The sequence below is a fragment of the Musca vetustissima genome, unplaced genomic scaffold (assembly GCF_032173495.1).
Source record: "Musca vetustissima isolate MV318-11 ecotype Yass unplaced genomic scaffold, APGP_CSIRO_Mvet_v1 utg3768, whole genome shotgun sequence".
Lineage (NCBI taxonomy): Eukaryota > Metazoa > Arthropoda > Insecta > Diptera > Muscidae > Musca > Musca vetustissima.
Genome location: NW_026878569.1, coordinates 111059 through 126775, shown reverse-complemented (window position 1 = coordinate 126775; position 15717 = coordinate 111059). Strand labels below are relative to the sequence as shown.

The window sequence follows — 15717 nt, the reverse complement described above, 5'->3', positions numbered from 1 at the left end:
TGGTAATAGGTTACTGAATAATATATGAATACGTAAGTACCTGTATATATTTAAGTGTAACTTCCGCATCCGAGAACATCCGAGACAATATAATTGGTATCAATTTAAAGGTCAACCACTCCTCTTGGATATACTATCAACGACATAGAAGACAAATTTTGTAATTTTTCACTTAAAAGTCAGGTTCCATTTGACCCGCTAAATATTGCGGCCTCTGGAGCGACCAGAAAAACCGACAAAAATTATGTATTTGTTCCATTTCATCCCCTAAATATTAACCGATCATTACCAAAAACAATAGTGATCTTCATTGTCAGAACCATTTCTACATACAAAATTTTGTGAAGATTGGTCAATAACTGTGTCCTGTATCGTGTTTACAAATTATAATGGACGGACACACATGTCTAGATCGACTCAGCTAGTCGACATATGACGATGGGTATACTTAAACCCACCTTTACCAATATTTCGCGGCGTTACAAACTCTTGGGGCTGCACAAAGCTATAATACCCCGACAACATAGTTGTGTAGGGTATAAAAAGTATTGCCCACAAAGCATATGGTTTGATAAGGTCGGCGAAATTACGCATATGTTTCGTTATTCGCCATGTATAAGGTATATGTTTTTTGACCATCTGTGGGGAGATATTGGAAGAGGTTGCCCTAAAGATCCCATCTCGAACTTAATAATCGGTTATTTCAGTTGGTAGTATCAAAAGGTGTGGACCGATGGTTCCGTTCTTCGGAATTAATCTTCGTTTGGTAAAAGTATTGCGATTTACAAAGTTTGGATTAAATGGGAATACCTGATGCTGGTACCAGAAGGAGTGGGCCGATTTTCCCCTTCTTCGAATATAATTTATGTTTGAAGGAAATACCACGATATGCACAGTTTGGATCAAATCAGACATCCTATTATCCTAATATCTTATTTATAAATATTGAAAATGTTTAACATTTGTGGGGGAGGTGCCAGAAGGAATGTAACGATGGGCAATATCTTCGAACTTGATCTTCGTTTGGTAAATATAATAGGCCGTTCGCAAAAACTTAATTTTCGTTCAAATTTTGGCCATTTTGGGTGGAAGGTACAAGAAGAAGTTGATCGATATTCCATCTTCGAACTTATATTACAACAAAGTGTATATACACTCATTCACCATATGGCGGAGGATATAAAAATACCATCAGATTAAGATTTTTGAGAATATATATATCCATTATAAGGTCAAGTGTATATAAAAATTTTCTTTAGTCTGTTGAAATAACGATTGAAATTAAGATAGAGTTTTGAAAATTTGCACTGATATTGTTTTACTCCTAAGATATTTGGTATGGGGTATATCGTTCCACGTTTTGGTATAGCTCACATATGACGCATTTTCCTACAGAAAATACTTGCATACCAGGTCTTCGGTGGGTGACATACTTATGTATGGAAAATTGTCAGTACCGGTGTATGTTTTGACAAAGTTCCCACATAAAGGTCCGGTCAACTTTTTGGTATTTTTAAAGTTTTTGTCACATTTTACAATGGGAAAATTAGAAATGTGTGCCTTCATTGTAAAAAATTTGCGGATGCGTCTTTTTTGAACACCTGTTTCTATATGAAGGTGTTGCCAGATCGAAACAAAATTTAACATGTGTTCATAACAGAGATGGAAGTTTCCAAAACACTTAACTTTTTTTCTTTTTACAACGCATTTTTTGTGCTAGGCTAAGAACTTTCCGCACTGCCCTCGTATGTGGTATCGTGTAGTACATACTCTAAGGCGGCTATATAAAATACATTATTCAATAATAATGTATAAACAAATTATCTTGTTTTCTATTGGAGAAAGACACCTCAGTCGGGTCTGAGGATAAAGTCTACTCAAATTGGTCTGCGATCTTTGTTTCTGTACGAAGGCTAGGCTTATTCATGGAATTTTTTCTGAGGAATTTTTCAGACTTGCCTGCTTTTTCTATATAAAACAGACAGCTTAGTGGCGCCTGAGATTTTTTTTTAAATCCACGTTATGGCTAGGAATTGGAAACATATTTAAAAAACTCTCACCTAAAAATTATTTAAATAAAATTTGTATTAATGCTAATGATATTTAAATACATATTAAGGACAGACATTAAAATATTTTTGTAACAGAAATCAGTGCTGCTACTAAACCTGTGATTTCATTGTTTAAATACCTATGAAATTATGGGATATTATAATTTTATGGCGTATACGTTCCGCTGTCATATAACATCACTTATACGCATGGTGATCTCCATTTATAAAAATAGCTTTGATTATTTCCATCGTTACCAAATATGAAGAATATGAACGTCTGGATGATACAATTAATTAAAATAATTATAAATTAGTACAGAGGCTAAATATTAGTGCGTTAAAATAATATATAAATTCATACTAATTTTCTTGCATATATAGCTATATTATAAATCCCTTCTTTGCTTTAATAAGCCTTAGTTTATTTATTTGCACCTAGCTAATTTTGTTTTCTAGTCACAAGTTAAAAAAAAAATCTAGCTCTAAAATTGGAATACACGTTTTATCAAATAAAACTAAAACAACCAAATTGAAAACATGTGTTGTCAATTTTTTTTTTAATTTTTTTAATAATTTTTATTTTGTTTTTTTCTCTTTTTTCGCAATCACTTAATGTTGGTTGTTTTTTTATTATTTGCTTTGTTGATTATTTGTTATCTGGTTTGTTGTTGTTGTGTGTGTTTTTATATAATATTATATTATAATAATAATTTATAAAGAAATTTGTTGTTAATTATGTTATTATTATAATTATCATAATTAGTTTTTATTTTTTGCACTTGTCTAATAAATAATATTTAGTTTGTTGTTCTTGTTGTGGTAGTTATTATTATTAATTTATTTGTTGTTAGTTTTTTTTTTTTGTTAATAAATTAGCTTAGCATTGAGTTTTGATGTATTTTATTTTATTTATTTTTTTGAAAACGCAGTATTTTTGTTTTTGAAAAATATTGGGATTTAAAGTTAATTATTTTTTAATCAGCATTTGTTGTCATATTTTTTATGTTTTTTTCTTCTTCTTTCTTTACTCAGAGGAGGGAAGTTTATTTGAAACTAATATCCAGTGTAAGTGTTTTGTGTGAATTTTGTTATTTATTATTATTATTATTTTTATTTATTATATTATTAATGATAACGATTATAAAACATTTTCAGTTTTTTTTTTATTTTAACAACAATTTTATTTTAGATTTAATTTGTTATAGTATTCAAGCTGTGATTATTTTTTATTTTGGGAAATAATATTTTTTTCTCTTGGTTAAAAAAATCATATAATAAAAAAAATTGTTTTTATTTTGTGTGTTAACGGGAGGAGGGATTTCCTTTGTAATATTTTTCTTTTGTTTGTATTTTCTTTAAAGTATTACTGTTTTGTTTAATGGAAAATACCTTTTCATTGTTGTTAATTGTGTTGTTATTTTTTTGTTTGGTTTTCAACTAAAAAACAAAACTATTTTGGCTAACTAAAAAAATTATGAAAAATTAAATCGAAATAAAAAATTGAGTGCCTATTTTTTAAATTTTTTTTTAATAATAATTGTTTTTATATTTGCGTTTTTTGTTATACTATTTTCCAGTCTTTATATCTTGTTGTAAATAAATAATATTGTTGTTTTCTTGTGTGTTTTTTTTTTTTTTTGGATTTTGAGTCAAAGTTAATTTGAATGTTGTTTTTCAATATTTTTTATTATTTATTAAATTATGTAAAAAAATTGTAATTGCATTTTTTCTATTTTAGTATTTGGAAAACTTGAAACGATTGTTTTGAGTTTTTTATATTACAAAAGAGGCTGATTTTTTTAAGCTGTAATTATAATTTTTGTTTTCAAAGTAGGGTAGTTTTTATCTACACCGTCAATTTAATAAGAGCGCGGTTCTAGGCAATCCAAAATAGTGAATTAAAGAAAATAAAATTGTATTTAAAAATATACTGTAGGAAATTAGCATAGAAAGATTTTTTGGAAAATAGAGAGAATCGGATATATTCATATGGGGCGGATACTGTATATTTACAACACATTGCGCATACTCTTTGGTTTGGAGAAAAATATGGTGAATATATGGGCTATATTTCTGTCCTAGTAGATTCCCTATGGGACGTTAGCAACCATTGATTGATTAAGAAATAGAATAATTAATTTCTTTACAATTTTGTTCCATCTGTTAACACTAATTTGGACGTAGACTGTCAGGACAAAAAATCCTAAAATAATATATTCAATCGGGGCTCGATCAAAGTCGAAAGTCGTCAAAAAAACGGGCATTGTCCCGCATAACGTTGATGCAGTGTAAGAAGTTCGTCGTGTGACACACTGTGAGATACCAGAATTCTTGGGCATTTCTTCCACCAGTATACCTGGGATATTGCCTACGGCTGAATATGTTATCGTTGACAACCGGTATTAAGAAATTTTGAAAAAAATTGATATATGCCTAAGAGATCAATCGATGTGCAATCAATGACGAACCAAGGCAATCAATTTAATATTGTTTTCCTAAAGTCATGGCAGAGAAATTAAAGAAAAACGAAGAAAAGAAGACGAGTAATTTTGCACCATGAAAATACGAGCTCACTCACACCGGCTTAACCCAACTTATTTTTGACCGACCAAAAGGTGGAATATCTGTACATACCAGATTTGGGACCCACAGACTTTTATTTATTTCTCCCAGAAAAAATATGGGTGGTCAACGAATTTTGTCGCCAGAAGAAGGATTCAATGCGTTCGAAACTCATGGTTTTAAAGGTATCACAATTGAAAATTAGCTTGAACTGATGAAGCCGTGTACAAATTCAACTAGTAGGGGACCTGGCCATAGGATAAACATGACTAGTTTCATGAAGATCGGTCAATAATTAGCGGGTTTGTATTCTGGGGCGTAACAAAGCTGATGGCTTTGATATATTATATGAAAATCAGGTTATGGTCAGAGACGACGCCTATAATTTTCGGGGATTTTGAGACGATATTTTGGGGGTGCATTGAACCGAAAACTATATTTTGTCAGATTTTCTCGTTCCTCTAAATGCCATTATTATATGCAGAACATCACATATTTTATACGATAGAAGGGATCTGAGCAAATACTTAGAACGGCTGTTTAGACGATAATCAGTCAATATTTCGAGGGTCAATTCAACCAAAACCTAAAGTGACCCAATTTTTATTTTGCAAAATATGTCAGGTTTAGAAAATGAAGCTGTTGACCTATAATCTATCAAGAGTATGCAAATATCGCCAATGCTCAGAATTTAGAACCGCAGAATGTTAGATTTTCGTGGTAGAAGGGTGTAGGGTATCATATGGTCTGCCCCGTCTGACTATACTGCTCCGATGAGTGGTTTCTATATACGATTTCGTAGGACCGACATGTTTAACTACAGCCACTTCGTTTAGAAAAGTATACATACGTAAATATAAGGTCTACGTCAAAACATGAGCCTATATAGGATTTTTTGTTATCGGTCGTTAACACTCTAAAATTTGAGATAAGTCAAAACCTGCACTAATTACAAATGCAAAATGGACCTAATTTATGCAACTTACTTTACTTGAATCGAAAAGGTCATATTCGATTGGAAAATACAGCAATGACCTGCAATATATCTAAATTTGGTCAGATTTCTTCAACTGGCGTTTTTGTTAAGGCCTTATCATTTCGGTTGGTAAATATATCGGGCCTTTGGAATTGATGAGACGGGCGGATCTCATAGGTATCTCATATGCCTATTATATATAAAATATTAGGTAGGCCCTTAAAAAACCTCAGCCACTTCTGGGACATGACGGTTCTCTTGAGTACTATGTTAAACCATATGAGAGCTAAGTCGATTGAAAAATACTACCTTTAAAAATGAGTCCATACTTTGGTATAGTCCCCATATAAATATCCATCGGCATATAAATGTCAATATCCATTCGACATTCTGAGGATTTCCCCATATAAATATCCATTCGGCATTTTGAGGATTTCAGACTTATTTCCAATCGGCATTAATTTCATATTGGGATCCTCATTAGGGGAAATACTTAAAAATATCAATATATGTCCACCATTAGATAAAGCCCATCGTTGACATTTTTTTGACAAGATTTTCGATTCAATTGCTTCTAATTTGTCATTTAATGGTAAATCTTACATGCTACAAATTACCAATGTTCCTCAAATATAGTTGCCATGTACTGGTACCGCTAATTTTCGTTATTTGACGAAGTGGCTCCAGTTTAGCATTCTTGCACCTTCCTGGATAAACCACTTCTTTGCAGGATATTTTCAATATAAATCCATGTCATGTTCATGCTCCTAGCCAAAATATCCAATCAGAGTGTCTGTAGTTTGGTATTTCGTTCATAGTTTGGCATATAAAATTCCCGATCCAGTCAAGGATCGGTAAATTTTTGGGAATGAAATGGACCAGCACATTATTTTTGTTTATTTTCTCTCGTCGGCTTAGAATCCACAATTGTGGTCCGACTAGCGCGAAATTTTACACGGAGAATAAAATTGGTTTTGCCGATGATCGGACAATATTTAACTGGACAAATGGTCTAAATATCCGACAATATTTAACTGGACAAATGGTCCAAGTCTTTTGTGTGAATCTTGAAGAAAACATGATCCCGAAAAGTCGGTTGTGTAATAAGACATATGGTTTACCTTGAAGCTGAAGCTAACAGCTATTGACGTAAACGGCGGATATGGAAGATAACCAAAACTTTTATAAATGAATTTAATGAAAATTTGCCCATACTCCGAATTTATCGGTTTTCGTTATCTTTCTTGTTAAAGCAGACACAATGTGGTATACGTAATGTGACTAACATATTATGTATACGACCCCTACACCGTTTTAATTGCGATTTATCATTTGAATTGAAACTGCACTTGAAATCATAAATAAAAAAGTATTTCCTTTAGGTATAGCAATTTTTTGGGAATTGTCTTTGTTGAAAGAACTTATAAATTAAATTTCAGTTAAATGATTTAATATATTGTTATGTTTTTTCTTCAAGAAAATGCAGATGTTAGTTATGTTGATTATTTGAACGATATGTTTGCTTCTTTTTTATTTATTAATTAATAACAAATTGCTAAGACTTGGTTGAGTTATAAGCGGGGAAAATTTAGTTTTCCATATTCTTTTTGGCAATAATTTCTGACAAAGTGAATTAAATTGTGTATGACTTACAAAAATTATAATGTTACCAATATCTAGTCTAATTAAAAAAAAATAATAAATAAATAAATCAAAAAATGTTAATATATTGTTAACGCGTTATCTTGTTTTTTTATTACTATTATTTATTTTACTCTGGCATTAGTTTGTTGTTTTTTTTGTTTTCTCTATTTACATATATTACATGAAATTACATAAAAAATTGCTAAACTTAGCTCCACAACTGGCTATTTACATGATTTTTAGGTATTTTTATTTCTTTTGTTAATGGCATTTTCTGTGATAATATTTTATATTTTCAATTTGAAATTACAAATAAACTAAACTACATTTACTGTGTGTTGTGTTATTTAAATTTATTTTTAAGCGTTTTTATTACTTGAGTCAAACAAAAGTTAAAAAAAAAATTAACAGAAAAATAAAATATAACATTAATAAAATAATCCAAAATAAGAAATATTACCTTGCTTACTACACTTGTTTTTCAAATAGATCATAATTATATTAGGAAATTTTTAAAAATCGAATTGTTTAAATTTTATTTTTTTACAAATATAATTTAAAACTACATATCGCTTATAGTGACTAATTTCATCGGTCCCTTGACCGTCGTTATATGCGATTTCGTATATATATATATATATTATTGGTTAGGATAAGTTAAAACTTTGAAGTACGAAAATGCTGATCACGGATTTGGTATAACCCTCATATTACGGCATCTCCCGATTTTAATTATTTTGAAGGTTTCAACCATATTTTCTAATACAATTCACTGGCTGTCATATGATTTTTACATAAAAGTTTATGTTTTGTCATCACATCCACATATGTATATCTGCCCCAACAGAATTTTGGAATTGAGAAGGTCCCAGTGTGTTTTTTAAAACATGTTTGAAATTTGACATTCTAGGATCTTTGTGGGTAAAATTCCATAGAAATTTAATTAATCCTAAATCAAACTAAGTTCAAAAGGATATAAGTGTCTAATTGTGTTTCTCGCAGAAAATTGTAAACCTGGGCAGTCTTCAACATTTTTATAATCTACGTCATGTGGTGAGGCATTTAAAATGTCTTAAAAAGTTCGAGACCTTCATATGAACTTCAAGGTAGCGAAATATAAGCGGGACCATGGAAAATTGACAAATTCCTGAAACGACATTTTTATACACCAGGAATAAGGTATGTCAAACTTCAGCCACTTCATTGGGAAACTGCGGCTAAAACCTAAAAAATACAGAAAAATGAGGCTGGTCCTACTTAATACTTTATGTTATTTCCCTACTCTCGGTTGTGAAATTTCGCCATATCAAAACATAGATCTATATTGACATTTTTCTGATTTTTTTTTAGTAATTTAAGAATAGTTAGTGCCAAATGAAAGTCTCCAAAATAACGTCAATGGGGAAGAACCTTATTGTTTATTTTTGGACATAGCCGTCAGTCAAAAAAATATATCGAAAATTTTCTGCAAAACATTTTTTACACTCCAACGGTACTGCGCCGAAAACCGCCAAAATACAGATAATCTGGAGTACTATTATATGGGATCTATACCTAAAATTATACACACTTCGGATTAAAAAAAATTGTGTTAACACGATTTTGCAATACAAATATATTGGTATGTATATTAAGGAAACCCCCCTCGATTTCTCGATTTTTTTTTTCAAGATTTTCAATGGGCTGGTAAATCAATACCAATGCTTGTTAAGGTTTGTAACTTTACACATACATATATAATTGAAGATTTAAAATAGAAGAAAAATAATTTACAAAAAATGTTTGTTGTTGGTTTGTTGTTGTTTTTTGTAATTAAAGAGAAGTCCTTATTTTTGATGGCGGGCATGATAACTCCTCACTGGAACATCGGAATCTGAAAATTCCAACGGTGTTAGAAAGAGTACACGGACCTTTGAAAATTTTGTTTTTGGAATATCGCCGATTTTTGACAAAAAACCAAGTTAAAAAATAAGGAAGATCTACACCGATTGGCTTTATCCTAGTTCATACGATAGCTATATAGAAACGTGTACAAATTTGGAATCGATTGGGTTATTAGTTTTTGAGTTATCGTGCCCGCCATTCGCGTTTAAAGTTTGAAAGGCCCTTTAGCCGTCATTTGATGCTGACACAATAAATCGGCTATATCTTCAAGAGTTCTTGAGATTTTCACTTGAAATTTTGTAGGGACATTCTTGAATTAAAACATTTTTGACCCCGAGAATGGGGGGTTCCCTTAATACAATATATTGATACCCTTATAAAATACTATCAATTAATGATTCTGAAGTAGAAATAAAAGTTTAAATATCATTGAACCTTTAATCCGTCCTTCCAATATTATTATAATCATTCAAAATTAAGTAATATATATTAAAAATCTAGTAATAAAAAAACTATGATCCTTATTTGTCTTAGGATCACCAAAACTAAAATTGAGTTTATTAAGCTATTATTTTAAATAAGGAAAATATCTCTTATACAAAAAAGGCATACAATAAAAATATGAAACATGTAATTACAAAGACTGCATTATATTAAACTAAATGTAAAAAAATACAAAAATTGGCTAAATAACGAAAGTCGATTATATACCTCATAAACTAAACGGACGGAAGTTGTTATGTATTTTATGAAAATAAAAATAAATTTAACAAAATAAAACATTAATATAATAAAATAATAATAAAAAAAAATTACAAATCTACAAAATAACATTAATAATAATAATTAAAAGTAATATAATTTTATAATAAGACATAATAACTCCATAATAAGTATAACGAAATTATAAAAATTAAAAAATAAATAAATAAAAAAATTTGTTTTTTTTTAATTTATATAAATTAATTTTTTTATTTTCTTTCTCTCATTTGTTGTTGTTTTCTTGTTTGTTTTTTGTTTTCATTATATGTTTTACTTATAATTGTTAAGCTAAACTATAATTATTTTACAATATTTGTTTTATTTATTATAATATATGTACAATTTTATTATAATAATTTTTGTTGTTATATTAAATTTATTTTACATTTGATTTTTGTCGTATTAAATACTCAAATACAAGGTTTCTCTTTTTTTGAAGTTTATTACATAATAATTTAAAGTAATTAAATAACATTATATTTAAACATATAATAACATGGGATTTCTTTTTGTTTTTTTTTTGTTTTAAATTTTATTTTTAAATTATTTTTGTTTTTGTTATTTACTTTTTTTGAACACATTTATTCCAAACTCTCAAAAAACACATTCATATTTGTTAGGGTTACGGATTTTTGTTGTTGATTTAATAATTTTTGCTCTAGCTGTGACATTTTGCAATTAGGTTTTGTCAAATGAAGTTGGGTGTGTATTTTTTTATTGAAATTCTTAAGGAGAAGAGAAATGGGAAAGTTGTAAAGTATACAAGGTAGAATACATATTTATATATTTCTTTAAAAATTTAGAAATTTTCTGGTACGACTCATAAAAAATTTTATTGTAAGATATGAGAAAAGTCGGATTAAATTAATTATCGGTTGTCAAATTACAAATTAAATTCCTTTTCGAAAAATTTGTTTTTTTTTTTGAAAATTAAATGTATTTTCCTGCTCCACTGTGTGGGTTGTTTAGTTCTGGAACGAACAGGTTCAAGGAAACTATTCTGCAAATAGAGCGATCGGTACTAGTTCCGGTTTTTTCATTCATATTGTTTATTTTTCGTTAATTTCAACTCTCGTTGACATAGTTCCTTATTGTTGAATTAACTGGTGTTTACTAGTGGACGATTGAACTAAAATGGAACGATGAAACTAGTTCCATTTGCGGACTGAACCAAAAAAGCTTGAACCGGTTTTTAAAACGAAATTGCCCAACATTACGGGTGTATAAGATTCATTCGACAAAATCGATTTTATTGAACATTATGTTCATATTCCTACCTATTCCTACACCATTGTGAAGAGTTGGGTACAAGTTCAAAGGAACTATTCTGTAAATAGAACGGTCTATACTAGGTTGGCTTCTTTCGTTCATCTAGCTTCGCTTAGGATTCGCATTCCTTCACATAGTTAATATTGATCCAATTAATTTCGAAGTCGAGAACAAAATAGTTTAACGGTAATATGTAGCAAAAGTGACGTCGTTCATTTTTTACTGTCGTTCACCTAGTTCCTTATGATTGAATAAACTACTAGTGAATGACTGAACTATGGAACTAGTTCCATTTGCGGACTAAACCATGAAAGATTGAACCGGTTTAGAAACGAAATAGTATAACTTTACCGGTGTATAAGTTCCATTCGACAAAATCGATTTTATTGAAATCGATTTTATTGAGAGTGAACCAAAAAAATATTGAACCGGTTAAAGAACGAAATTGTCCAACTTCCTCGGTGTATATGTTCCATTCGACAAAATCGAGTTGGGTACAAGGTCAAAGGAACTATTCTGCTAATGGAACGGTCGATACTAGGTTGGCTTCATCTAGCTTCGTTTATGTTTTACATTCCTTCACATAGTTAATTTTGATTCAATTAATTTCGAAGTCGGGAACAAAATAATTTAAAGGAAATGTGCAGCAAAAGGAACTAAAGGAATTAGTTTCTTTTTGTACAGTCGTTCATTTTTTACTGTCGTTCATCTAGTTTCTTATGATTGAATTAACTGGAGTCAACTAGTGAAAGATTTAACTAACACGAACTATGGAACTAGTTCCTTTTGGAGAGTGAACGTAAAAATGATTGAACCGGTTAAGAAACAAAATTGCCATATTTTACCACTGTGTGAACATGGAAATAGAACTGCCAGATTTTGATTCCAAAGGAGCGAAAATTCCCTAGAATATATAGACACTATGACATCCTCATGGCATTAAGCTTAATTGGAGAACTTTATATATTATGCACATTTGTACTGTTTTCATACTAGTGTTCTGAACTTTCTAATAGATACGTCTTTAAGATTTGTCGATTGCCTATTGGCATTGTCATTTATATTAAATATATCTTTCCTGGTTAATAGACCCTGAAAATTATAGAATTTTTTTCCAGTGGAAGATATTTCTAATTTCCTTTTAAAATAGAGATGTCAGATGTCTAAAATTTAAAACCCTATCCAGTTCATTCGATTTTTTATCGGAAAATTTGAATTTTTTTAATTAAAAACGTACTCAGTACGCTTTGGCGTACGAACATGTGTTGTGTTGTATGCTGCGAGTTGAAAACTCAATTGTCAAACAAATTGAAGAACCCCGTAAAATTTGCGAGCTGCCATGAAAGTTTGATATAATTTTTAACATAAACGTACTTAGTACTGATTGACGTACGACCATGTGTTGTGTTGTTTACAGTGACACGAAAAAACAATACGTTTGTCATTATCGTTCGAAAGTATACATTTTTAAAATAGAGGAAATAGAGGAATAAACCTCAGATGTCGTCACTGAAACCCTATCCACGTCATCTGATTTTTCCATTGGAAAATTTGATTTTTTTTTATCAAAAACGTGCTCAGTACGCTTTGGCGTACGAACATGTGTTGTGTTGTTTGCTGCGACTTGAAAAATCAATTTGTAAAAAACAGAAGAACCTCGTAAACTTTGCGAGCTGCCACGAAAGTTTGATATAATTTTTAACATAAACGTACTTAGTACGGATTGACGTACGACAATGTGTTGTGTTGTTTACAGTGACATGAAAAAAACAATACGTTTGCCATTATCGTTCGAAAGTATAACTTTTTTGGTATAAATTCACTCAGAATGGCTTGACGTACGACCATGTGTTGTGTTGTTTACAGGGATTTAAAACAACAATTTTCCCAAAAAATGGAAAGAAATGCTTTAAAAATCGAGGTGCTTCTGAAGGCGTTTATATGATTGTCACAGGTGATTATCATCATGGAACTATGCGTATGAGCCCGAAAAAAACACACAGAAATCGATCGTTAAGGTCTTCGAAGACAAAATTTGGTAGTGGAAGAAACACTTCTCTTTAAATGTTCGCCTGTGGCGACTGTTTGGCATGATCGATTTGAGGGATACACCACAATTTGAAATATTTTGAACTAAATCGAACGGACATGAAATACATTTCATACTTGGGTACCAATATAGTGGGATCTACCACACATCAGCCCAAACCAGCGCACTTTTTGATGAGTCAAACGTGGAATTCATTTCTGATTCTCGTATTTCCTCTATCTTCTGGTCAGTAATTTTCGAACCTCTTGAACTGAAAAATATGAATTTCAGGATATATCCACAATATTAAGTATTTTGAGGTTTTCAGACACGGATTTGCTGTTTAGATTGCTTTTAAAATTTTCAAAAAAAAAAAAAAAAAAAAAAGATTTTGGGTATTTCGCTCATATAAAAATCCTGGCCCTGTTATAGGATTTTGAGAATTTTTTCAGACAAAGTGTCTAAGTTGGCTCTGATTTCTTTATGTTTCCGGGGTCTATAATTCCTCAATTTTCGCTTTTAAATTTTTCTTTAAAAAATATTAAAAATCGGTTGAACTTTGGGCATTTCATTCATATACAAATCCTGGCCCTTTTATAGGTATTTTGGGTTTTATAAATATTTTTCAACAGAAGTGTCTATATTTTCGCATTACGAGGTCTCTAAGTCCCTGCAATTTTCGGTATATTCAAGATCCTATTTTTCAATTTTTCTCCAGGTACAGCTCTCCTTTAAAAGTCCTGTTAGATGTTCTGTACTTTGAATGTTCATTTCATAATGAAGGGCATAAAAAGATTGGCCCGTTCGGACTTAACAGCTCTTTTTCTTGTTAATATTCAACATTTATTTTGAAATCACATACCCTTCCAGTTCAAATAGAAAGGATTCCCTACTCTTTAAGAATTTCAATAAAAAAATTACCCACTCTCTGTAATGTCCTAGTTTTTGTTTGTTTTTCTTTTTTTCGTTTTGGTTTTCTCTAATTTTATAATACTAAAATGTATTAATAAAAAAATTCTTATTATTTTTTCCAATTTAATTTTCTTTTGTATTACATAAAATACTAGACACTATCTGCAGGTTTTTTTTTAATAATTTAATTATAAATTTATTGGTTTTAATTTTAAATTAATGGTTTGTTTTTTTTTGTTTCTTCTAAGAATTTTTTGAAATTTATTATATTATTCATAGTTGTTTTTTTAATTTAATTTCTATTTTTTGTTTTGTTGCTTGTTGGTGTTTTTGTTTGTTTGAATATTTTCATTTTTTTGTTTAATTATAATTAATAATAATAAATTTTATTTTTTTAATATTTACTTAAAGTTAAATTAAATTTGATTTAATTTTAGAATTTTTTCATCAATTAGTTTAGGTTTTTTTTTAATTTTTTTTCTTAAATTAGCTTCTTTTTTTTTTGATAATTATAAGGACTTCAATATAGATTTTTTTAATTTGAATTATTTTTTTTTTAATTTTAATACAAAACAAACGCCTTTCATGAGACAAATGAGTGAATTGGGGGAGGAGCGAAGTGGCAAATTAAAGGGGAGAACGTTTTACTGAAAATTAAAATGATTTTTTTGTTAAATTGGGGAATGAAACTGCATATTGTAGTTGTTGTAGCTATAATTTGAAAATTTTTTTTACAACTGCATATATATTTCTTGTGTTAATAATTACAAAGATTCTGCACATGATTTGGGGGTGTTGGACTTTAACGGATTTTAAGGTTAAAAAAAATCATAAGAAAAAATTAGTCAGTCTTTCTTATAAACAATGCAAGATTTTGTAGCGAATGGATTTACACGCGGCATTAGACAACCAATGATATTTCACATCACTCGAACATTTGAGGTACCAGATGGATAGTTCAATATTTTCCATATTCGAAATGTCTTGGGGCTTAAAACCCTGTCGCTATTAAGTTAATTTTGGATTAGGTGAGAATGTGGAACAAACTAGTTCAAAGAAACTATTCCACAAAAGAAACGATTGGTATTAGGTTCATTCTTTCGTTCATCTAGTTCTTTTTGACCTAGTCCTTAATTTTCGATCTGATTTACCTATCATTTACCATGAGGCAATCGTTCATCTAGATTTTTCCCCGCATTGGTCAAATTAAGTGGCGTGTAGCAATGAACGATTGAACTTAAAGGGACAAAATGAATAGGGAGTTGGTCATTTTGTAATGAGCCGAAAAAATCGTGCCAATTCAGGAACGAGATTGTCTCTTGAACTCTAATAATCATCGGAAATAAAAAACTATGTAATCGATAAAAAGTAGTTACGGAAATTCAAATTAAACATTTTGAGTCTAACGTAAATGAACTGTTTTGTGATCAGGGCTAAATTGAACTGTATAGACAGAAATAGTTCACATGGTTCTTTTCTGTGAATTGTTCAATTGCACTAATCCTTGAATCAACTTGTTAACCTTGTTAACAATAATTTTTTACAACATTCCATGTGGATAATTAGTACATCGATAAGCATAAATGTTTTCAAAGGAACAGTTCCCACGAAAGCAACATTGTTTA

General features: G+C 29.9%; 1 protein-coding gene across 1 annotated transcript in view; it reads right to left on the bottom strand.

The window, feature by feature from the left end:
* The window catches only part of LOC133323319 (potassium voltage-gated channel protein Shaker-like), a 28582-nt gene extending 13310 nt beyond the window's left edge, over positions 1-15272 (bottom strand). Inside the window, exon 1 of the mRNA XM_061532260.1 lies at positions 15244-15272. Coding sequence (XP_061388244.1) covers positions 15244-15272 — 29 coding nt within the window. The remainder of the gene's footprint in view (positions 1-15243) is intronic.
* Between the last annotated feature and the right edge of the window lie 445 nt (positions 15273-15717).